Source organism: Mus musculus, chromosome 1 (genome assembly GCF_000001635.26).
Source record: "Mus musculus strain C57BL/6J chromosome 1, GRCm38.p6 C57BL/6J".
In the NCBI taxonomy this organism is placed as follows: Eukaryota; Metazoa; Chordata; class Mammalia; order Rodentia; family Muridae; genus Mus; species Mus musculus.
Genome location: NC_000067.6, coordinates 171,102,682 through 171,127,777, shown reverse-complemented (window position 1 = coordinate 171,127,777; position 25,096 = coordinate 171,102,682). Strand labels below are relative to the sequence as shown.

The 25,096-nt window shown below is 45.5% G+C and overlaps 1 protein-coding gene and 3 non-coding genes across 13 annotated transcripts; all 4 read right to left on the bottom strand.

Moving 5' to 3' along the window:
- Window positions 1-821: 821 nt before the first annotated feature.
- On the bottom strand, window positions 822-13,866 carry Cfap126 (cilia and flagella associated protein 126). 10 transcript variants are annotated; one of them, NR_166656.1, is made up of 8 exons: window positions 5,559-5,734; window positions 4,816-4,945; window positions 4,585-4,732; window positions 2,682-2,744; window positions 2,428-2,508; window positions 1,768-2,071; window positions 1,568-1,653; window positions 828-1,214 (listed from the first exon to the last, which is right to left on the bottom strand). NR_166656.1 is itself a non-coding variant. In XM_006497020.2 (7 exons), the coding sequence occupies exons 3-7, from the start codon at window positions 4,609-4,611 to the stop codon at window positions 993-995; spliced, it is 570 nt and encodes a 189-aa protein (XP_006497083.1). In that variant the 5' UTR covers window positions 4,612-4,732; window positions 4,816-4,898; window positions 5,957-6,151; the 3' UTR covers window positions 822-992.
- A 2,396-nt stretch (window positions 13,867-16,262) lies between these two features.
- n-TVcac6 lies at window positions 16,263-16,335 on the bottom strand. The gene has a single exon. It is a non-coding gene; the product is annotated as a tRNA-Val (tRNA).
- An 8,328-nt stretch (window positions 16,336-24,663) lies between these two features.
- n-TEctc6 lies at window positions 24,664-24,735 on the bottom strand. Its single transcript has one exon. It is a non-coding gene; the product is annotated as a tRNA-Glu (tRNA).
- A 215-nt stretch (window positions 24,736-24,950) lies between these two features.
- Window positions 24,951-25,022, bottom strand: n-TGtcc3. The gene has a single exon. It is a non-coding gene; the product is annotated as a tRNA-Gly (tRNA).
- Window positions 25,023-25,096: the final 74 nt, after the last annotated feature.

Sequence of the window (25,096 nt, the reverse complement as noted above, 5' to 3'; positions counted from 1 at the left end):
ACTTTTTTTTTTTGATGGCTTCTTAACCAGTGATTGGAGGGAAGTAGGTCGCCTGGCTTCTTTATTTTTCTCTTTGTAAGCCGGTCTGTAGGCTTATATATATATATATATATATTTTTTTTTAAGATTTATTTATTTATTATATGTAAGTACACTATAGTTGTCTTCAGATACCCCAGAAGAGGGCATCAGATCTCATTACAGATGGTTGTGAACCACCATGTTGTTGTTAGGATTTGAACTCAGGACCTTCAGAAGAGCAGACAGTGCTCTTAACTGCTGAGCCATCTCTCCAGCCCTGGCTTATATCTTTTAAAACCTAGTTTAATAAGGGCATTTAAAGGCTTTAACCTCCCTTTCTAACCTACCACCCAGCAGAGGTAGTGGGAAGGAAAGGTTAGTAACCAGACATTTTTACTTCACTGGTCTGTCAAGATAACTCAGCGGGTGCAGGCTCTGGCCCCCAAGCCTGAGGACGCGAGTTTGATCCCAGGATCCACGTGTCAGAAGGATCCACCCTCCGTAAGCTGTCTCTGGCTTCCACGTGCTTGAGGCACACCTCCATGCATACGTAAAGTCAATGAATGCGTGTAATAAAGGCTTGTGTGCTCTACTAAGTGACCATACTTGTGATTCTGAAGATATTGACTATACAAAGTTTGGTTCTGAAGTTTTGCCCTTGTGTGGTGCAAACCAGCTTCCTCTTGGTCATGCTGTGGGAGTCACTGACATTCTTGTTAACCTCACTGTCCCCTCTTCCCCAGCCTTCCTTGTAATTATTGATTTACAAAAGACAGACGTAAACCAGGAGAAAACCCAGGTCAGTAAAAGATTTAACACACAATGTTTATTTCCCTAAATCTGCCTTCACTCCTGGCCCACCATTTCTCTGTTCCACATTTCTGAATACAGGCAGGGTCTCACCTATTTCGGTCAGTCTCTAAAATGTCACCCCAGCATGGCATAGATCTGGACCTCAGCTAGACTAGGACCTACTTGGTGCTCTTACAAGGGCTCGGAGGTGGGTTGTTGGGAGAGTTGACTGGAGTTTGGGGACCTGGAGTGTGACCTGCAGAGGGGTGCGAGCTTTGCGGTTCATCTGGGTTGTCTCCTTGGATAACCGGGGAGCTGGGAATTATGGTTGGATTTGGTGCTTGTTGTACAGTCTTGGTGACAGATTTCTTCTGTTTCGTCTGACTGTCAGGATCGAAGGGCTGTTGGGAAAAGGTATGGTATTGCTCATTAGGCCCAGATTGTTCCCAGTCAGCCTCAGAATCCAACCCCCTTTCTTAATAGCCCCCCCCCCCCCCGGCAGGCAGGAGGAGGTCAGGGTTTGAATAAGAGCAGTTAAATTTAACCTCCCCTTGGAATTCTTTTCTACTGGGGTTAGAGGTGGGGAACAAGGTGGCTTCTTTGTTTTCTTCCTTCAGACCTTAGTGATGAGGGACTGGGCAGCATGAGACAGATTTGGTTAGAGGTCCCCTCCCTTGGCTAGAACAGTGATTGGCAGAACAGTTTTGAGGCTGGAAAGAAATGGGGGTTTTGGTTAAACAGGAAGGATAGATACCTTGCCTGAGATTTCAGGACGCAGCCCATTACAGGCGTTGAGTAGATCAGGATTCTTGTGTATCCATTTGGTGAGGTTGTCGGCAGCTGTAGTTGTACGGGCGGTCAAGGTCACCTTAGCAGGTGGGATCTTCAGGGGCATTTGCCAGGTGCCCATGAAGGAACCCCAAGGACTTGCCTAAAGGAAAAGAGATTGCTCACCAGGTCTTCACGGCTGGTAGTGTCTGCTTGGCAGGGCTGTCTGGCTTCACGGCCACTCTTGTCTTGCCAATGCTTAGTAAGGAAACACCTGAGAGAGGGTCTAAGGCAGTGGCTTACCAAGTAAAAGGGAAGCTTTGATTCCATCGGTTTGTTCAGTTCGGCTGTTTTCCAGTCCCTTTCCTTCCAACTTAAAATTTTCATTCTTAGGCTAAGTGTGATAAAGGAGTCCTGGGCATAAATATTGTCATCTGAAAACATTGCTTACATATTTTCAGGACTTCCATGTGCTAAGCTCAGCTCCGTCCTGGCGGATAGAGGGAGGGGAGGGTGTCACAGACTGGACTTTAGTTTTCTGTGTGACTGGAGCTCTGCTTTTATGCATCAGTTCTTTTTGTTGGTTTTGAGACAACCTCTTTCTCTCTCTCTCTCTCTCTCTCTCTCTCTCTCTCTCTCTCTCTCTCTCTCTCTCTCTCTCTCTCTCTCCTTGGCTATCCTGAAATTCACTGTGTAGACCAGGCTGGCCTCAAACTCACAGATTCTCCTGCCTCTGCCTATTGAATATTAAATCCCCCCTGGGATTAAAGGTGTATGCCACCACAACTAGCTAGCTCCTCCCCACCCTCTCTTTTTTTCTGGTAGAAGGGAGGTGGGGAATCTCACCTTGGAACGGGGCACTGAAGGCAAGAGATGCCCTCGATCGTTGGCGATGATCTGAGTGTAACCTTCATGGGCAGCGATTTTCTGTATTTTGGGGTAGAAAGAGAAGTGCCTGAAGTGAAAGAGGGGCTTGGGGTAAAAGTATGGGAGAGAAACACATGGACTGTTCAAGGGCTAAGGGACTTAGGTCTTAGGGAGAACCAGTGGGGCCAGTCATCGGAAACTGGCCTTGGAGAGGGGCACTGAGCTCAGAATACCTCTTTCGTTGGCCTGGCAGGAGACCAGTTCTGCAGGTACGTGGGTAAGTAAGCTTTTTCATACTGTGGAGAGAAAGAGGAGAGTTCCTGTGAGGCTCCGAGGCTCCCCCGTGAGATGGTGACACTGTTCTCTACAGTTAGGTGAACTCGAACTCACTGTGGCAAGGGTATGTAGGGAGGAAGCTATCATAAGGGAGGTAGGTGCTAAGACAATGGGTTGCAGAGTATAAGGAGAGCTGACCTGGGCACTAAGTCTGGGAAGAAAAGCCTACCAGCTGGAGGGAAGGGTTGAGAACAGTATACTGACTCTTGTGTAGGAAGATGCCCTGACAAAACCCAACAGTTGGTATGCCAACCTACAAGCAACACGAAAAGAAGAGAGCTAAATACAAAGAGAGACGAGATTGTGTCTGGCTTTGCCACGCTGCATATTGAACCCAGGATCTTGTGCGTGCTAGGTAAGTATGAGATTATAATCTGTTTGCTCAAGATGTGTACCAGGGGTGTAGCTCTGAGTTACAGTGCTTATCTAGCATGTACAGAGCTATGGTCCTCAGCGCTAGTGGGGAAAAATGGATTTTAAGGAGCTGGTATAAAATAGGTGTGTGTGTGTGTGTGTGGTTAGACTTTTTAAAAATGCAATTAAATGTTAATGTTTGAGGTTTATTATATTCTACTGAGCATTACAAAATTTAATTTTTAATTTTCACATAGCTGCTAAAACCTTTTAAATTATGTTTGTGACACACTGCTGGAGACTGCTAGATTAGACCAAGGGATGGTAACCAAATCCACATTGCTACCTGCTTTTAGAAGGCCAAGGGGCAGAAAACGCCACTTTCTTTCTTTCTTTCTTTCTTTCTTTCCTCTCTCTCTCTCTCTCTCTCTCTCTCTCTCTCTCTCTCTCTCTCTCTCTCTCTCTCTCTCTCTCTCTCTCTTTTTCTTTCTTTCTTTGAGGCTGGGTTCCACCCTTCTGTCCCTGCCTCCCTGGCAAGAACGTTTTTTATTTGTAAAAATAGACCATTTGTAAAAATATTTGTAGACATAAAACAACCATTTGTGTTGCTTTGACAGAAGGTAGTTGGCCAAGGTGGCACACACCTGTAAGCCTCACGCTTAGCAGAGGAAGGTAGGAGGGTTGTGACTTTGTGGTCCAGTCTGGGATAGGTAGGTAGTAGCAAAACCTTACCTGTCTACCTACTCACACACATACACATAAACGAAGAAAAAGAACAACACTAAACTGGGAATACTAAAGAAGGAAAATATTTTCTCCAAAGGAACTCCAAAAATGTGTAGGCAATATTTTGTTTCTTTTCTTACTACAAGACTCTGGCTGGCCTGGAACTCTCTATGTAGACCAGGCTGGCCTCGAACCATCAGTGACTATTTTGTGTCCTTGTTTTCATTCTCTCTCTCTCTCTCTCTCTCTCTCTCTCTCTCTCTCTCTCTCTCTCTCTCTCTCTCTTTCTCTCTCTCTCTGTGTGTGTGTGGAGGGGGAGGGGTTCTCTTGAAGCTCAGGTTAGCCTTGGACTCAGTATGTAGCCCCAGAATGCCTTGAACACCCATCCTCCTGCCTCGGGGACCACTGGGGAGCATCTCTACCCCTATATTTTGAATTTTTCTGAAACAAATTAGTGCTAACTTTCATATAAATAGATATGACTTTGTCACTTGACTTACAAAGCCTAAACTGCTTACTCTGGCCTGTACAAATAAAATCACTGCTTCCTGGCTTACGGTCTACAGATTTAACCCAGATCCTCTTTGCTTGTTCCTGGGCCCTCCCACCCATGAGATGAAGCACCGCCTCAACCCAGTCAGAGTCTGATGGGAGCGGGCAGTCAAGGGCAGCATCTGGAACATAAACTCAAATGTAAAAGGGTGACGAGCAAGCGCTTACCTGGTTGGCACTGTAGTTAGTGGCCATGATCCAGTGCTGTTTACACTTGTTGCCTGGCAACTGCAGAAGGCCAGCCTTCTGGGAGTTACTCCCGGTCAGCAGGGGTTGGGCTACATTCTGTGGTTTACACTACCCTCTTCCTTTCTCTCTGAAACGTAGGTTCATTTTCATTTTAGAGTATAGAGGCCCAAACAAACATGAGAAAATGAACTGAGAAGTAGCCATGGATACCTTGAACACCCCGTCCTCCTGCCTCTGCTTCCAAAATCCCAGGACCACTGAGCAGGACCGCTGCATTTGCCTCAGTTACTATACTTTGCATGTGTCCAAAACAAATCAGGGATAACTGTCATGTAAATAGCTGTTTCCCCAACATAGTTAAGTCTGCTTCAGAATTTCCAGGTTGTCTTTGAATGACATCTTCAACTATTTAAACAAACTTTGAGACCCCCCAACCCCCGTGAGCTGAGTGTGTGAGACACTGTGGTATAATGAACTAAGCCTAACCCCTCATCCATCACACACTGTAGTGATGGCCTGCTTTGTACACTGAAGAATAAGGTGAATGAAATGTTCACAGTGGGAATTGGGCGCTGCCAAGATGCTGCTCACAGGATAACAAAGGCACACTGCTTAGGAAGCAACCAACTGGTTTGTTCCCAAAAGGAAATATATGTCTTATCCTTGGTCCTTAAGTGACTCCTGTCTCCTCCATCCCCCTACAGTCACAGGACCCAAGATATAGCTTCATAGTGTTGGTTAGGATATGGCAAATCAGAACGTAGGGTGGGAAACTGAGTAGGTACCAGGGCCTGAGCCTATTAGCTATAAAACCAAGGAACCCTGAGAGACTCATTGAAATTTCTGTTAAGTCCATCTACTCATCTATTGGGGTGTTAGAACTAAAGAGGGCTTGTCAGTTACAAAGTCTTAAGTTTTAAAAAAAGGAAAAAACCCAAGTTGTCCAAAGATACTTAAGAGCCAGATATGGCTGTGCACGCCTGTAATCCCAGTATCCAGGAAGTGGAGGCAGGAGGATCTCAAGTTCAAGACCAGCCTTGGCTATGTAGTAGGATCCTGTCTCCAAAAAACAGGGAAGGGACTCATGAGGCCCCCCCTCCTTCCTGGAGCTATGGAGGCGTTAACTGTTGCTGGGGGAGGGGCTCACAAGGCCCCGCCCTTTATGTTAATAGTTCTGGAGAGGGCAGGATCTTCTTTTCAGTGTTGTAACCAGCCACACTGGTAGGTGGTCCATGCTCCTGGGAATAACCTCCCACGTGTGCAAGCATCTCTGAGCTCAGACACACACACACACACACACACACACACACACACACACACTCAAACACGAAAGCATGGTGACGCCTCTAACCTCAGAACTTGGAGGAGTCAGACCTCTAAATGTGAGCCAACCAGGTTTACATAGTAAGTTCCAGGCCAGTCAGGGATGCATAGAAAGGCCTTATCTCAACAACCAAACAACAAGAACAAAAGTCCACGTGAAGTGAGAAGAGGGTATAGGGGGAAGCAGGTGGGGTCCACTGGGAGGGGGAGGGGCATAAGAGGGTGAACGCAATCAGAATCCTACATGAATGAAAATGTCACAATGAAACCCATTATTCTATAGATCATAGGTGCTGGTTTGAAGGAAGGACGTGGGGTGGGGAAGGGATCTGGGGAGATGGCTCAGTGACTGGGAGTGCTCTCTGCTCATCCAGTAGAGCCAAGCTGGCTTTCCCAGTGCCCATGGCTCTCAGCCTCTGTAACCACAGCTATGTGGAATCTGACGCCCTCTTCTGAAACAGCTACCTCAACTCACACATATGATTTAAAAACAAATTGTTTCTTTCAAGAAAGCAAGCTGCATGTGGTTGTTTATACCTGCAATCCAAGCCTTTGGGATGCTGAAGCAGGAGGATGGCTCCAAGTTTGGGTTACTTGAGGCTGCCTCCAAAATTCAGTGGGGAGATAATTGCTAGTTCTTTTTTCCCCTAAAATGTTTCTCCTATCCAACCCAGCATAATGATACTCCTGACCCTTCCAGATAATGGGTTAAGAACAGCTCTTATTACAGGCTCTGACAGTTCACAGCTGGGTAATGTGACATAGGCCAGCAGCCCCGTGTGCTCTGTCCCTGTGGTTCTCATTACTCTCTAGAGTGATGGAGGACACAGGAGTTATTTTAGGATCAAGGGCTGTCTCTGCTCTCGAACATCCATTTTGCCCACAAGAGGCAAAGTGACAGCTCTGTAGCCATGGCTTCTCTGGGAACTGCTGTCTTCGTTAACTATCAAGGCAGTTTTTCCTCAGCTCTGTGGACAGTGTGTGAACTCAGACCTAAGTGAGGACAACCATTAATGTCCATCCTGGAGCCAAATTATCTGGGTGAAATTCTGACTGTGCTTGGAAAATGAGGCCTTAGAAAAGTTCATCAGCCCGGGCTTTAGCGACCTTGCATGAGAAATGTAGACTGTCCTACTTCAGAGCATTAACTGTGCTAACATGGCCTGTAGGCACTTCATGCAAAGAGGGCTCAAGAATTTTACTGGCTTAAGAGTGCCTGGGGTGGGGATGGGAGGTGAATGTGAGGTGCACACTTTTCATCCCAAAAATTGGGAGCCAGAGCTGGTGGATCTCTGAGTTTGAGGTCAGCCTGCTCTACATAGTGAGTTCCCGGTCAGCTGTGGCTACACAGTCTTAATGTGTCTCAAAACAACAACAAAAAGAGAATCCAGAGGTGATCAGCAAGATGGCTCAGTGGGTTAAAAAACTACTTCCCTGAGAAGCCTGATGGCCTGAGTATTGTCCCAGAACCCACGTGACAAAGCCAACTGTACCTGTAAGCCACACACTCCTCTACCTAGACAGATGTGCAAGATAGTGCCCACCTGGGCTGGAGAGATGGCTCAGCTTCATCCTCTCCCTCTCCCTCTCCCTCTCCCTCTCCCTCTCCCTCTCCCTCTCCCTCTCCCTCTCCCTCTCCCTCTCCCTCTCCCTCTCCCTCTCCCTCTCCCTCTCCCTCTCCCTCTCCCTCTCCCTCTCCCTCTCCCTCTCCCTCTCTTCCCCCTCTCTCTCCTCCCTCTCCCTCTCCCTCTCCCTCTCCCTCTCCCTCTCTCTCACTCCCTCTCTCTCACTCCCTCTCTCTCACTCCCTCTCTCTCTCTCTCAACATGTCCAGCAAGCACCTGGATTTCCTCTTGATGTAAATGAAGCATCCCCAGCACCCAGCACCTCAGCCCTAGCCAATAATGTACACTCACCTCAAAAGCCCTACCTACTCTCCAAGATTTATATAACCTTTATTATCCCCAAATAATGAGAGCTGTAACATTGAGGATTTGGGAAGCATACAACACACACACACACACACACACACACACACACACACACACACACACACACACACACACGGCCCTCAAGACAACAGAGTTCCTGTGAACCGACTACAGAGAAAGATTCTGTCTCAAAACAAAACCGTGAAGAAACCATGTATGACGTATGTGTGCTATAGCATGCGCTAGTGTAGAGGACTTCTTTTAATAACCACGTGTGCGCCACTGAAGGTGCGCATCTCATCTGCTCTGCGTGCTGAACACAGAAACTTCTCCCGAAGACACGGCAGCAATGCCTCTGCGCATGCGTCACTTGGCATGTGGGCATGTCTGTAGCATACATTAGGAAATAAGGTTGTGGAATCAAAGAGTCAGATTTGGGAAACTGCTTTTCACAGACATTCATTTCGTCCTTGAACCAGTTCTGAAAGTCTCCTAGCAGATCTGGGATGGAACTTAGTAGAGTAGTTGTGTCGTGTGTTCATGTGGAGCCCTGGTTTCAAATCCAGCACCTCAGAAAACAAAGAAAACAGAACCCACACACTCAGATGAGTCAAGCAAGTTTGGGGCAGACACCAAAAGCTTAGCTCTCCAAATAGCACAAGCATTATGTACTGTGGTTTATCTAATTCACCATCGGACAAAGTGTGAAGCTTAGACCTCTGCCACTAGACAGGGTCTCTAGACCACACTGGCTCAGTCCCCTATGTAGCTGTGGCCTTCAACTTCTGACTCTCCTGCCTCCACTTCCTGAGTTCTGGAGGCCTAGCTGTCTATCACCATACCACACTTGAAACACGAACTTTTCTTTTTTAAATCTAAGGCTTATATTTTGTGTGGCGATTCTGCACAGGGGCTACGCTGATCTCTGTGTTGTTCTGACTTTAACTGTGTGCTGTGGTCCACACCTGTGATCTAAGCACTTAGAGAAAGTGTGGAACGAGCATTCTTTTTTTTTTATTTTTTATTTTTTGGTTTTTGGAGACAGGGCTTCTCTGTGTAGCTCTGGCTGTCCTGGAACTCACTCTGTAGACCAGGCTGGCCTCGAACTCAGAAATCCACCTGCCTCTGCCTCCCAAGGGCTGGGATTAAAGGCGTGTGCCACCACTGCCCGGCCAGCTTGCACTCTTAATGGCGTAAGCGGTTATTACTCAAGATTTAGGCATCTGTTTCCCTTCTTGGGCTGTTTGACACCAGAACCATTAGATCTGGTGATGTTGTCAAGCCTCCAAGATTTCTCCCAAGTAGCTCCAAGGAGCCCTGCTTGTTACTTCACTGGTTCCGGCGGTAAGTAGGTGTTGGAGTGGAGAGCCGGACTTTGTAGATTCCCCCATACAAGCTGAAAGCAGTTGGTGCATAGTAAGGCCAGAAATGATACAGGACTACAAAGGTAAGTGCTTCCTTGCCAAACGCCTGGGTTCTTTTCTGAGACTACAGCACCCCCTAGTGGAAATTGTTATTATCTCTTCCTTTACTCTCTGTGTGTGTGTGTGTGTGTGTGTGTGTGTGTGTGTGTGTGTGTGAGAGAGAGAGAGAGAGAGAGAGAGAGAGAGGGAGAGAGAAGGAGGAGAAGGAGAAGAAGAAGAAAGAAGACGAAGAAGAAGAAGAAGAAGAAGAAGAAGAAGAAGAAGAAGAAGAAGAAGAAGAAGAAGAAGAAGAAGAAGAAGAAGAAGAAGAAGAAAGAACAAACTAGAATTTTTCTTCAAAACAAAACTGGCCTAGATAGTTTCGCCGAGGATGCCATTAAACCTTCTTTTTCTTTATTCTGTAAGGACCAAGGGTTGAACCCAGGTGTACATGGTGAGCAGCACTCTCTCACTGACATACATTCCCTATCCTTTTAAATCCCTTTTAGAAATTGCTTTTCTTGGACTAATAGGGTGGCTACATGAGTAAAGGCACTCGCCACCAAGCCTGACAACGTGAGTTTGATCCCCAGATCCTTATAACGGCAGGCTAGCCAGGCAACAGTGACCTAGGCCTTAACATCTTACCTAGGCCTAAACATTCCATTTAGGCCTTAATATTTGAGATTGGAATATTTGAGGTCAGCTTGGGTTACACAGTGAGACTGTCTCAATGGGACAAAGAGGATGAGTTTATTTTATATATTTTTTTTGTTGTTGATTGGAAGCAAGAAGTATATGTTTCTTTGGTAACTTTCTTTTTTAAATGCTGGGCTCAGTGGAGGAAGCCTGCAATTCTGTCTCCTCAGGAGTCTGAGGCGGGAAGATGGTAAGCTCAAGGTCTTCCAGAACTAGAGCGCGACTCCAAGGACAGCTGGGACATTAGTGAGATCTTGTCTCAAAATAAAAATATAAGATGGAGTTGAAGATGTTGCATAGTGGTGGAGTGCCTGTCTACATGTGAAAAACCAGGGTTTAATCCTTAGTTGTGTTGTGTGTGTGTGTGTGTGTGTGTGTGTGTGTGTGTGTGTACATAGGACCACTCCCTATTACTGGCTAATCTTCATTGTCAACTTGACTAAATTTAAAATCACCTAGGAGACACACTTCGAGGTGTCTGTAAAGGTCCTGTCAGGGTTAACTGTGAAGAGCAGACCTTGCATGCATGTGGATCACATGGACTGAAGGCCTATACTGAATTCAATGGAAAACGCTGCCTGCCTGCCTGCCTGCCTGCCTGCCTGCCTGCCTGTGTTCTTCTCTTCCACTTCCTGACTGAAGATTCAATGTGACCGGCCACCACACACTCCCGATACCATAACTTCCTCAGCACGGTGGACTGTACTCTTGAACTGTGAACCAAAATACACTCTTCATTTCATAAGTTGCGTTTGTCCGGTACTTTGTCACAGTGATGAGAAAAGTGACTAAGACACAAGCCTGGTGGAATCTTGTACTATTCCAGAACATTGATAGCAAGGAGCCCATCTAGCTTTAAAAAGTAAATATAAAACCAAACAGGTCCTCATATGGAGTTCCAGGACATCCAGGACTAAAGAGAGAGAGACCCTCAACAACAACAACAAAACCTAAATAAATAAACAAACAAATGACATTTAAAGAACTCCAAAAGTGGGAGACAAGTGGGAGCCCATCATGTGCCGGCTATGTACTGGGCTTTGTAGCAACACCCTATAGGGATAGCTTGTCTCTACTCCAAAATCAAAATCAGTGACACTTGAGTTAGGAAGACTTGGAGACTCAAGATTGATGATAGCTTGAGGTGCTGGAATTTTCTGGAACTGTTCATTCACGTGACTGGAAATTACACCGGTTGTAAGATATACTTCACTGGTAAATTGTCACATATTGTTTGAGATCTCTAGGGACTGGTTCTGGAGCTGAGATTGTCCATTTCCTCTATTTCAGACCCCAGCATGCTTGTCAAAGTGACCTCCAAGACCCCTTATCTGTGAATGGGCTGCCCCACCCTGATTCTGTGACAGGGGAAAACGGGACATTAACTGCATCTTATCTGAGGTTGCAGGAGCAGTCTCGTGTGGCCTCTCAGAAGATATCTTTTAAAAAAAATGAATTTTACTTAGTTATTTTGCTATCAGGGCATTTTAATTAGCATGTTCAGGATGGTGGGTTCTAAGTGTATCCCAAGACAATGAAGAGGAAGGTGTGTCACCTTGTATAATGAAACCGGTGACATTTCCTCTTTAGTCAGTTTCTCCCAAGGAGGAGATATAGGCTACGTTGCTCAAGTGAGTACACAGAAATAGCATAATAAAGGGTAATGACTGGAAGCTATTCAGTGACTTCAGTTAAGTGTCTGGTCTTACTCTTTTGAGACATCCGTACCCACCCTCAGGTTTGTAATGTGTTTCCTGCATTTTCCTAAGCTGCTCTCTATCTTTCAGTATTTGTCCTTAAATCTGTATTAAACAAGGTGGCATCTACACCTACAATGAAAACCGGTACTCAGGAGGTTAAGTGCCAGTACTTGCCGTCTCTCCGGCTCCTGAAGAACACTTCTGACAAACTTTACACAAGAAGGTTAAGAGAAAGAGAGACTAGGGAAAGAAAAAGGCATACTTAAGTGTGCGTAAGGGCTCCTCGAGGGAGAGCCATAAATGAGTATTTTCACACGAGACATATATACCTAAAGTTGTATCTCAAAAGCTTGCTTAGAAGCACAGGTTTATTGAGTGATTCTAGAGAAATCAATAGGGTTGCTCAGAGGGCATCTGGAGAAAGTCCTGGGAACACTGCCTCTTCACAAATGGAAGGGTTGTAACGCCTTAAGTAAGTGTTGCTAATTGTGCTTTGTAGTCTGATACTTTGTAGTTTCAAGAATAAAAAGGAAAGGGAGCCACATTATGGTTAGACTACTTCCTGTTCATTAGCGGTGTGGAGCTCTTTGGGGCAAGTTTAATCTTTGCCCACAGGATATCTAATTTCTTCTTGTTTCTTCTTTGCAGACAACTACTTAGCAAATACTTAATCTTTCCCGCAACACACCTTGACCAACAGCAACCAACCAACAACCCACCCCATCACTCGGGACCCTAGCATTTATAGACCCTCTGGAAAGTCCTCAAATTCCAAATGTCACACAATTGCAGAAACTATCTGCAGTTGGCAAAAAACGTGCCTCTGCTAGAGCACTAAGCAAATCAGAGTCAGCTGCTGTGGACAGAATGAAGCAGCCCCATATCCCATACGTGGGATTAAACAAAAATATATTCTTATAATATTTCTGTGGTTTTTAAATAAACCAAAATTTCAAAATTGTCACTACACTGCATTATCCTTATTATTATTATTATTATTATTATTATTATTATTAAAGATAGGTTTCTCTATGTAGTCCTGTAGACCAGGCCTTGAACTCAGGCTTGATCCACCTGTCTCAGCCTTCTGAGTGATTGCAGTGGTACACCCCGAGACACACACACACACACACACACACACACACACACACACACACACACACCCCAATCCCCTCCCACAGCTCTGGCTATCTTGGAACTCATTTTATAGACCAAGTTGGCCTCTGCCTCTCAAGTGCTGGGATTAAAGATGTCCACTGGCTCTGTAGAACAGATTTTAAGTCAGTGGTTCTCAGCCTTCCTAATACTGCAATCCTTTAATACAGTCCCTCATGCTGTGATGACCCCTAACCATCAAATTATTTTCATTGCTACTTCATAACTGTGATTTTGCTGTTATGAATAATAATATAAATGAATATCAGATATTCAGAATATCTGATATGAGACTCCTGTGAAAGGGTCATTGGATCTCCAAAGGGGTCTTGACTTACAGGTTGAAAACCACTCTAAGAAAGAATTTGTGACATTGATGTAAATGTTTGGACCTAGGTCCATCACTTAATAGAATGGGATCACAAGCAGGTCTATTCTTTTCTTGATGCATAACATTTTGATGATGGTGGTTATCTCCTAAGGTGATTACAAGGATCTGTAGCCTGCTACAAAATAATGGGAAACGAGCAATTATGATTTCAGAGTTCCCATTAGTGAATTGAAGATTCTGAAAGTTACTTAATGAAAGATAACCTTCCCAAGTTAACTGCTGAACTGTTGAGCTAGGGCGGGATTGAGGAGGGGGAGGGTTAGGCTGGAGCGACGGGAACTCTTGGAAGGAAAGGGAAAGTACCCATTTCCCTTGCGGGGTCTTTGGAGCCTCTTGGCCACAGCCCCTGCTGCAGAGAGGACCTACCCTTTCTCTGCTCCGCTCTCCTCCCGCAAGTGCGTGGCCCGGGAGAGTCACATCCGGTCCCACTGTCCAGAAATGAGCTCAACCCACAACCCCCCTTTCCGTGACTCACGCCTGAGTACCGGGAAAGCGCTACTGGGACCGTGAGACCGGGCATGAAGGCGGGGCGACCAGGAGACGAGGAGGGACAGGCTGCGTCCGGGAGAAGGAACCGGAAGCTGAGGATGGGCCGAGTGGCCTGCAAGTCCCCAGATCCGCACTTTGGTCTCATGCTGTCAAGAAACGCTTCGCAAGCCAGGCCAGCCCCAAACTTGTCTGAGAAACCACTACTACGTACCACGTCCCTCTGTTTTCGATTGGCTCCCTTCATAACCAGTGGTTGTAACCACTAATTTGCTTTCCTTCTGTTAGATGGGTTTATCTGCATAAACCGGCCTCAGTAAATCTCCCATCTCAAGGTCTGTGTTCCATGTTATGTGTATTATTTGTACATTGTACAAAACGAGGATTATTTAGGCCAAAGGTCCAGTATCAGGTGCTGCGGTGTTGTTAGTTCTCTGGAAGGGACCTCGTGGGGATAGAGGAGACATGCAGGGATATCCAGCGATCGGGAAACCAGAAGGAATTCAGGGGCCAAACTTTTTTTATTATTATTATTTTATTTATTTATTTTGTTTTTTCGAGACAGGGTTTCTCTGTGCTCAGTCTGTAGACCAGCCTGGCCTCGAATCCATCTGCCTCTGCCTCCCGAGTGCTAGGATTTAAGGTGTGTGCCACCACTGCCTGACATTTTTTTTTTTAAATAGCAACTTTATCTCAAGAAATACATTCATGATGTAGCTTACTCTGCCCTACTTTTATTTTTTATTTTTAATTTAATGTGTATGGTTGTTTTGCCTGCACGTATATGTCTTTGCACCAAACTGAGTGCCTGGTGCTAGGGAGGCCAGAAGAGGGGGTAGGATAGCTTCCCTGTGGGTGCTGACACCCTCTGGAAGGTAGCCAGTGCTCTTAAACACTAGCCCCATCAGGGCTACTTTTTAATGCTTCTAATATCTAAATACTGAGCCACACGGAGGACCAATCTTCTAGCCCACAAACGTTTGTGTGTGGGGGACACACTTTAAACCATATCCAACACAAAGTCCAATAAGAGGCAACCTAATCATGGCTGAATACGTGAATACACTGGGGGGGGGGGAGGAGGTCAAGGTCAGGGTCTGGTTAGACGTTAGTGTATGATTTATGGTGACAGTCAGATTGCAGCTCAGTCTTCATCCATCCTCAATGGAACATCGGATGATGGCCAGACTCACAGTAACAGCACAGTGCTGACTCCCTCCTGACTCCTAGTATGTGGCTTTCACTCTGTGTTCTGGAGTGTCCTGCCTCGAATTTAAGAATAGGCCATCACAGACTTGGCATTAAATAAATATTACAACAACAACAACAAGAGATTATCTATTATCTTGAGTTCAAGGCCAGTCTGGACGACAGTGTGAGAACCTGTGTTCTATATCATCCTTCACTTTTGGATGAGTGAGTTTATTAAGTATATATCGAGCAAAAGTGAGAATTATCCAGGAAGAGTAGCATATGCCTTTAAATCCCAGCACTAGGGAGGCAGAAACAAGAAGATCTCTGGGGATTTTTTTTTTAAGATTTAATTATTTCTTTTATGTATATGAGTACACTGTAGCTGTCTTCAGACACACCAGAAGAGGACATTGGTTTCCATTATAGATGGTTGTGAGCCACCATGTGGTTGCTGGGAATTGAACTCAGGATCTATAGATGAACAGTCAGTGCTTTTAACCACTGAGCCATCATCTCTCCAGCCCCATAGTGAGTCTTAAAAAAAAAAAAAAAAAAAAGGTACTATATTAGGAGTACTGGATGCCCCTCTAGAGGACTAGGTTCCCAGCACCCACATGGCAGCTCCAATGTCTTTAACTCCAGTTTCAGGAGACTCGATGTTCTCTTCTGGTCTCTGCGCACGCTAGATTGCACGTGATGCACATGCATATATGCAGGCAAAACAACCATATGCATTAAAAATAAGTTAAATAAAGGGACTAAGGAAGCGTTGTTGAGGCAGCCAAAGTTCCCAGTCCAAAGTTGGAAGCACGCTGTCCTCCTGGTGAGGTTTCCAAATGAAAGAGCAAGTGGCGTGCGCAGATACGGGCTAGGGAATGCTTGCAGAAGCAGCTACCCTGGAGCTTCCAGCGGGGAGCGCTGGCTTTCTTAGTGAATGCTAGGAGTCTGAACTTAAGTTTTCATGCTTATGAAGCAAGCATAATAATAGAGATGGGAGCTTTGTAAAACAAGATAATCACGGGGTAGCAGGCGGCGGGATAGCTCTCAGTATAGGTTATAAACTCTGGAGAGGAGGAATATGAGGCAATCCCTGCTGAAAAGATCGGAGCCCTTCTCGGGACAGAAGTATGAACTGACGACTCCACAGTGCCTTCTGGAAGAAGCTGAAGGAAGACATAAATACTTGCGGGTCTCTTTGGGAGGACCAGCTCACTGTCGACAGTCTCCCTTCGTTCGTGTAACTTTAGCTGTGCTGATCCAGCCCTCGAAATGGTCCAGGAGACGTGTAATTTGGTCAGATCCGTTTGTAGGTTCTGACTGTAAACTCTTTAGATCTTTTTATAGGATTGAAAAAACAGGTTGAAAAACAAAGTTGCTGTTTCCGCCCGGTTTCGAACCGGGGACCTTTCGCGTGTGAGGCGAACGTGATAACCACTACACTACGGAAACTGGCTGGCAAGCTGACCTATATGAGCTGCACTTGAAGTGAATTGTTTCTTTTCTGGCTCTTAAATTCTATTTAGTCAACCAACAAGCAGGTTCCTCTCTGAAGCTGTTAAATGATTCTCACGCATGGGACTTAGACGGTGCCCCCAAAGAAAACTGCCAGAAAAGTTAAGACTCCGCCGGGGACCCAGAAGCTCGGGGAAGAGCGCCAGCCAGGCTTCCGTAACCAATAGGCGCAGCTTTCCAGATCCTGCGGCGCTCCAGGAGTGCTTGGCTGATGAGTATAGGGCGCCACCTGGCGGCCAGCATGTGCTGTGCCGCGCGACGGGAGAAAAATGGAGCGAGCCAAGGCGGCCTGAAACAATGAAAAAGCACCCTGAACCTAAATGTAAAAGGCATTTCCCAGGCTTCCTCGTTACGTTTTTGTTTGTTTGTTTTTAATGAGTCAAAATGTTTATTTGTTCGTTTCTTGCATCTGAGGTACTCTTCGCTGACATCCCTGGCCGTATTATTTAACCACTGCATGCGACCGCTTTATCGGGTTTCCCACTGAGTCGGTTCTGCAGAGGCCTGCCCGTTGCCCTAGTTTCTCCTCGTCAGCCTTAGGTTGATTTGGGGGCTTAGCACGAAGGTCTTCCTCCAACTCGACATACACAGGCTCTGCACACTTGGGTGCATGCTCCAAGGACGGACTTGGTGCTTGTCTACGGTTTTGGCAGCTTCACGAATTTCAGTGCTAGGCCATGGTGGACGAGAGTGCTCTTCAGACCCTTCTGTAAGGCAGTATTAATGTCTACTGTATCTCCAGGAGCAATGCCTTTCCAGGCCATGGCAACCAAAGAGAATGAGTCCCTTCCACCCCTTAAAAAACAAAAATAAAAATAAAATAGCCATAATACGTAATGGGAGACGTTTGGGCTTTTTGTTTGCGCAGCGTAACTTTTGAGACCAGCAGGTATTTGTGCTGCCCTACATATTATAAAAGTGAAAGTCAGTGGATGAGTAAATTTCATTCTGCTAAGATAGAGGACAAAGGAAATGAGAACTGGAGCTAAGAGTCATGGATGAAGGATGAGGAAGAAAGGCGAGAACCCTGGGGAAGAGCTGACTGTGCGAGGCTGTGTAAAATGTGAAAAGACCTCAGCTATTTCCAAGGGGTGCCCTAGACCAACACCAAAGAATGTATCACATTAAGCCACTTTTAGTAGGATTAGGGGACATACTTTCTCAGGGAATCTGGTCCAAGCACATGCTGATCCCACTCTTTTGGAAACATTTACACTTTAGAAATCAATACAGAGCCCGATGACGGTAGCACATAGCTCTAATCCCAGCACTCAGGAGGCAGGCACAGGCAGATCTTGGAGTTCGCAGTCAGCCTGGTCTACAGAGCAGGTTCTAGGACAGCCAGGGCTACACGGAGAAACAAACAGAAAAAAAAATCACTTAGAAAGATTGGATTGACATATATAGCTTTAATAGGATAGAGGTCCTCTTCAAATGTCCTGTGACTGTCCTCTGAGTCCTACTTATACAACCTCCAGGCAGCACTGTCCTCTCACAGGTCGTTCCTCAGCAAATCATCCGGTGAATCTGCATCACGTGACACAACCAGACATTTCCACTCCCGTCCTCCCGCCCGTCCTCCTGCCCTTCCTTCCATGGACTTGGTCCCTAAGAGTAGGTGTATTTATTTACTCCCTATTCGTTGGGCTTCAGAGAGCAGGCGCATTACAGAGATTTTGATCACACAGGTGGTTTCACCAGCTCCAGCGCTGTCTTCACAGCTGACTCTTCTCAGGTGTCCCAATTAGGAGGTTCAGTCAGTATACTTTAGTTATTAACATACTTTAAGAATGGAGTCCTTCTCAGTTAATTTGGCCAAAGAGAAAAAAGAGAGGCAGAGAAGAGACAGAGGGAAGAGGACACACTTCTATCCAGTAATATACTTTGTTTGTAGGATGAACTACAACGAGTTAAGCAAAAACAAAGCTCTGAAAAGCGTCAAGGTCCAAGACCAGATGGCAGCTCTTCAGTGAGCTAGACCCACAGCCAGCAAGTGACTTCAGGATGTTTGAGAAGTAGAGCAAAGGACGGAGGTGTGTCTGGCAGTTATAATATTGAGTAGAAAGAACTAAGAGCAAAATGCCCTAACCAAGAATGAAAGGCCACCATGGTGACAGTGATGAACCCTAGACACCAGGCCACCAGGAAGGCATAATGAATGTTTTGGCTGATTGGTTGGTTTGGGTTTTCAAGATAGAGTTTCTCTGTGTAGCACTGGCTGCCCGGGATCTCTCTTTGTAGACCAGGCTGGCGTTGAACTCACAGACATTCACTTGCTTCTGCCTCCTGTGGCCTGGGACCAAAGGTGTGCACCACCACACCCAGCTTATAATGAATGTTTCTACTTGAGCGCTCTGAGAAAACGTTTCAGGATCGGTTTGAATATTTGTGTTAGTGCGTCTGAGAGGAGGTCTCGTGTAGTCTAGGCTGGCCTTCAACTTGATAGGTAGCCAAAGCTAGCTTAGAACTCATGATCCTACTGCCTCTGCATCCCAAATGGGAGGTAGCATTTGTATGCCAAGAGCCATCTAAGAGAGGCTTAAAAACCAGCAGGTGATCTCCCTGGTCTGATTCCACCTTGGATTAAAATCTATGTCGGATTTGCTCTTGCATGAGAATTTTATTGTAGGAAAGATTCCTGCTGTTAATATGCTTTTCCTGTTATTATATATAAACATATATAACAACCACTAGGTGTTAGCCCACCCCTTTCAGCAGATCTCTGCAGACCAACGAAGATGCACTGTCTTGTAGTGATGCTATATAGACAAATGGGTGACTTCTCAATTCTTAATGATGATCCTATAAGAATTCCTAAAACTATAGAATTAATTATTAAGATCTCTTATAATAGGACTGCTATTAAAGCATTTTTTATGTAAAACTGCATTGAGAACTCTGAGAACCGTCTTCAAGTGTCATGAGTTAATTGTTTCTAAAATAGCAAGAAAGCATCTACTACTCAGAGTACATTACAGGAGGTTGTAAAACCATTCACCAAAGGTCATTAAAAGGGAACTAATGATTTACTACGGGTGCAAGGGCAGAAGATAAAATATTGACAGGGTTTATCTACACAAAACTTCACTAATAACATAGTCACAAAAGTTATGGTTTATAACTCTCCACGAACCTGCAGAGCTGGGGACAGGTGATGAATGTTTAGGCAGATAATTACTCCTAATGGATATGTACATATTCTCTGTTGTAGACCTCTTACTCGATTTGTGACTTGAATTCATGTGTAAAATGTGTGAGGAACTTTTTATCATGTGATCATGTGTTCTGAAAGATGGATAAGTGCTGAGGACACAGAGCAGAGACAGCCCTTATCCCTCATTTTTTCTTATAAGCCCTTCCCCCATTTTTCTTACAGAGCTTTCATAGGGAACTTTTTTAGAACTTAGAAATAAAGGCTAAAAATCACTTTTTCTTCTCACGACTTCAACTAGCAGGCTAGGAGACAGAGCCCTGCCCTTCCCGTGGGGAGAAAACAACAGCTACTTTGCTTAATCCTCTGCTGTTTTAGGATGAGGGGCTAAACAGTTTCTTCCATCAGAGGAACTCAGGAGGCAGTCCAGCTACTGAAGGAAAGTGACTTAGACTTAAGATAGGTAAACCTTTTATTATTAAACAGCAACTTTAAATCTCTCTCACACACACCCTGTCGATATTCAGTCTGATGGTAACTGCTCTTTTGGTCCTCATTTTCTATGGAAGGGCCCTGTACTCTGTGAAAGGTGTCTAAAATTCTGTAAATTCCTACAGTTGGCCTATTTTTATGTCAGTTTAGTTCTAAACCTCAAAGAAATGCTAAGAGGTTGAATTTGTGCTGCCCCTAAATCCTTTCCATTGGCAAAACAAAACAACAACAATGACAACTACGACGACAACACACTGGGTTTTATTTGGTTGTTCTGCATCTGCTGTGAAAGATGAATAGGGTTAGCAGAACATGGCAGCCAGCTCTTAGGAAATAGAAACCAGGCGAAGAATAGTTGGGCCTAGACTGTAAGTTCTCATCCAGCCAGGGCCTCACAATGAGTGGGTGTAGGAATCTGAGAGCAATAGAGGAAGCAAATACAAGAAAATAATATATGTTTGTGTGTATATAGTGTGTGTATATTATATGTTGTGTAATAAGATATATCAGAATGTTGTGATGGCTATTTTTGGTTGTCAACTTAGAATTCACTAAAATCTAAGTGGCTGGGTACACCTGTGGGGGATTTTTCTTAATTAAGTCATCTGCAGTGGGAAGATCTTTTAATTCAGATCTATTGAGGTGGGAGGATCTTCCTTAATCTGAACCATGCCTTCTGCTAATGGCCCACATAAGGACATGGAAGAAGGAAACTCTCTCTCCCTCCCCCTCCCCCTCCCCCTGCCCCCTCCCCCTTTCCCCTTCTCAATTTCTCCCCCTCCCCTCTTTCCCTCCCTCTCTCTCCCCCTCCTCCCCCTTTCCTCCTCTCAATTTCTCTCCCTTCCCCTTGCCCCCTCCCTCCCTCCCTCTCTTTCTCTCCCTCTTCCTTTGCCCACTTGGCCCCTTTCTGGCTGTCAAGTCCATTTGTTTACTGTCATTAGAGCCTAATTATTTTCTGACATATACAGAAGACCAGCTGAGACACCCAGCCTCATGGACCAAGCAACTTCTGTATTCTTGGACTTTTCGTTGGTAGACAGTCACTGTAGGAGAAGCGGGATCACAGCTATAAGTCACTCTAATAAACCCCTTTTCTCTATATATAGTGATTTATTCTATAAATTATGCTCCTGTAGAGAACCAATACACAGAGTTAAGATAGGAAGGGAAGAAGAAAGGGGAGTACAAGCCTTGGGTTTGGCCTAGACTCTAAGTATGTGGGGAGGTAGGTCGGAATATCTTCAGTGAGGGACCCAAACTGCAAAATTAGAGCTTATGGATCATAAAACCAGGTGGCGGCACATGTCTTTTCCTCAGCACTTGGGAGGCAGAGGCAGGCAGATCTCTGTGAGTTTGAGGCCAGCCTGGTGAGTTTCAGGACAGCCAGGGCTACACAGAGAACTGGGTCCTAAGAAAGAACAACAACAACAACAACAACAACAACACCCAAAGGCTAGAGAATAAATACTCCCTCTCATGGCCCTGAGGTAATAGCCAAGTAAGCTAACCAATTGTAGCACAGAGGCAAAACCAACACTCATCCTCCTCCTAAAGATTATGTTCACCTTGCAAGTCCTCACCTCTAACCACGAAGCTAATCTCTGTGCACTGTGTGGAAGCATCACCTGCCAATAACAAGCTGATGGCCTATTAGCGAAAGGCTGCAAATAGAAGGTGGGATTCTGAGAGAGAGAGAGAGAGAGAGAATAAATTACAAGCTAGTTGGGGAACGAGCCCTAGCTTACAGCCTGGGGCACGGTTTAAAAAGACTGCTGTTCAACCCTATAGGTGGAACAACATTATGAACTAACCAGTACCCCGGAGCTCTTGTCTCTAGCTGCATATGTATCAAAAGGTGGCCTAGTCGGCCATCACTGGAAAGAGAGGCCCATTGGACTTGCAAACTTTATATGCCCCAGTACAGGGGAACGCCAGAGCCAAAAAGGGGGAGTGGGCGGGTAGGGGAGTGGGGGGGGAGGGTATGGGGGACTTTTGGAATAGCATTGGAAATGTAAATGAGGAAATTAAAGAAAAAAAAAAGCCTTAATGGAAAAAAAAAAAGACTGCTGTTACAGAGCCTATTGGGAGGTGTGGCCATCCAGTCCGGCGACTAAAAGGCAATTAGGGTTCACCTGAATGGGAGGCTGGAAATGAAAGGGCGGAGGGGGGGGGCGAGAGAAGAATGAAGCCAGAGCAAGGTTCTGATCAAAGTTTATAAAGGGAAACCCCACAAAATCCACTCCTGTTTCAGATGGAGTGTGTTGCAGAGCAAGGTCAGCGCAGGCAGCCAAAACAGCTAAGATCCCATGGGAACCTGCAACTGCTGGCAAGGCAGATGCCTCTGTCCAGGTCAGATGTTCAAGGTCTGCTTAGCCTGCTCAAGGCTGGGAACGTTACAGGGAGGGAGAGTCAGTTTTCTTCAAGGCTGGGTTGACCAGGTTCCAATAAAGAGTCCCACACCCAGAAATGTACGGGCAGCACGAATTTGGGCCCAGGTATGTCCAAAAACAAAATTGGAGGGGGTGGGGGGGGAGACAAGGTGGGAGGGTGGAACCAAGAAAAGTGGGGGTGAATATTATTAAAATGTACTGTGTGGAATTCTTAAAGAATTAATAAGAAGCCTTTAAAAATGTTGTATTTATGGATCTCCTGCTTTGTAGCATTCTGCTGCTTTGTCCTGATATTCTTAGAACTCAGTGGCACAAAACTAAGAACACCAAACTGCCTCCACGAATGTCCTCCCCCCAGTCCTGCAGTTTCCCCCTTCCCAGCTAGAAATTAGTGAAAACTAAGCTCACTGCGGTCTGCAGTGGGGGACAGACGTGTTGAGAAGAGAGCTCACTGCCCATTTGAACTAGAATCTGTGCTAGAAGATGTCAGCAGGGTGGGTGTCTCTGTTTCTGTAAATGTCTCCGAAGCCAGGTTTTCTAATTTATTTGTGAATTTTACGCCCAGACACTGAGCCTTACTTCAAAATCAAAGTTAAATCACACGGAAGCAATCTGTGAATGACTCTCAAGCATAAGAAGACAAAGTTTTAAATACTCCATAAAGAGTAAAACCATGTCTGAGAAGGAAAGAGATCGAGCAGGTTGAACACACAATCTACAGACACACACACACACCAGGCCAGTGCCACACAATCATTCAAAAATATCCCTGATGGGTCTGAGGGTATTTGATGAGCATGGACATAATCCTAGCACTTTGGAGGCAAAGGCGGGGCTATCACCAGTTCTAGGCTAGCCTGGGCTACATATGAAGAATTGTCTGGGGAAAAAAAAATTAAACTTTACAACGGGCTGGGATTCCCCAGAGAGGCCCCCAAATTTATAATTACTTTACCTCAATTTAATTTTTAACATTGAAGCACACAGTCGAGCAGACGAAACCCAGAGCTTTGACCGAGCCCCCACCCCCAAAAAAGTGATTTACAGATCAGCTACATCCCCACTCCTCTGCCAGATATTCTGAATCAAGAAAAGGTTTTAGCGATGCATGTAATTTCCCCTTGGCTTTTAAGAGTCCATAGCGGTTCGTCATTTGGAGATTTCTTCCACTGTGGAAAATTCAACAAAGACTTCTGGCTTCTGATATTTCTAGCCCTAGTTCCCACCAATAACTTAGAAGTTCCTGATTAAAGAGACGACATTCATTGTACTTAATAGGTTTGACAAATCTAGATGTCACACCGGATGGGGCTAACTGTTCCAATGATAAAATGATCTTGGAAAATGTCCGTCCTGGGCAGCTGGGAACTGTTACTATATTATATGTTTTCCCACCCTCTTTATTACAACTGCCAAGATCTCCTGTGGTTTTTCAAAAGACCTATAATCATTTAGCTGGAGTTCAAGGATCAAGAGCCCAGAAGATTCAAGCCAATAATCTGCCTGTCCAACTCCCCAACAATGGCCAGCTGTGAATGGAAGTCCAAGGATCTAATAATTGCTCAGTCCCACAAGACAAGCAGGTGAAAAAGAGCGAATCTTCCTTCTTCCAGTGTCCTTAGGTAGGTCTCTAGCAGAAGGTGTGGCCCAGATTAAAGGTGTGTACCACCAGGATTTGTCCCAGATGACCTTGAACTCTGGAGATCTCCTTACCCTAGTCTCCTGGGATCTATAGTCACTATGCCTCAAGATCTCCATGCCAAGATCAGAAACTTGTATCTCCCAGCCTCAAGATCTGGATCACAGGTGAGCCTTCCAGTTCTGGATTGTAGTTCATTCCAGATAGTGTCAAGTTGATAACCAGGAAGAACCATTCCTAGGGGACTTCTTTCTGAGTTAAGGGCCGGTGATGTGTTTGACAAGTCTGGGCGCTCTGCGAGGCTTGTGTGTGTGGGCGTGTGATGGTGGCAGTACTTCCGGCTGGGCGCCAAGGGAAGCAGAAAGCCTGAGATGTGCAAAAGTAAAATACTCCGAAAAGAAAGAGCAGGAACGAGGTGTGCATTTGAGGGCAAATGTGTTTAAATGGACAGGAGTGCAGAGTCATAGAGAAATTCTAAACATACGCATGGTGAGGTGGTGCTGGGCAGCATAAGGACCATTAGAAAACTAGTAGGTAGGAAAACTAAGAACTAGTGGAGTAAATATCTCAGAGTAAGTTTTAAGAAAAAGCACTTCCCTGACCGGGAATCGAACCCGGGCCGCGGCGGTGAGAGCGCCGAATCCTAACCACTAGACCACCAGGGAGTGATAGGAGGTTCCTCTCGCGAAGAATACCTAGATCTGATCTGAAGTTCATTACTATTAACTTAGCTTTTTGATGGGCAACCGTAAACAGAAGATTCCAAAAGACTCCTCCCGCTGGCCACATCCTCAAAATATCTCAAGCCTCTGTTAGGTCACGCAGTCTCGATACAAGCTGAGAGGCACCAGAAAGATCCAGTATTCAACAAAAAATGTTATGCGTTGGCCGGGAATCGAACCCGGGTCAACTGCTTGGAAGGCAGCTATGCTCACCACTATACCACCAACGCAGCGATAACCCCAGGTTGTGGGACAATCTGACCTGTTCGGGCACACCCGGAGCTCACCGCGGTTGGGGTTGGGA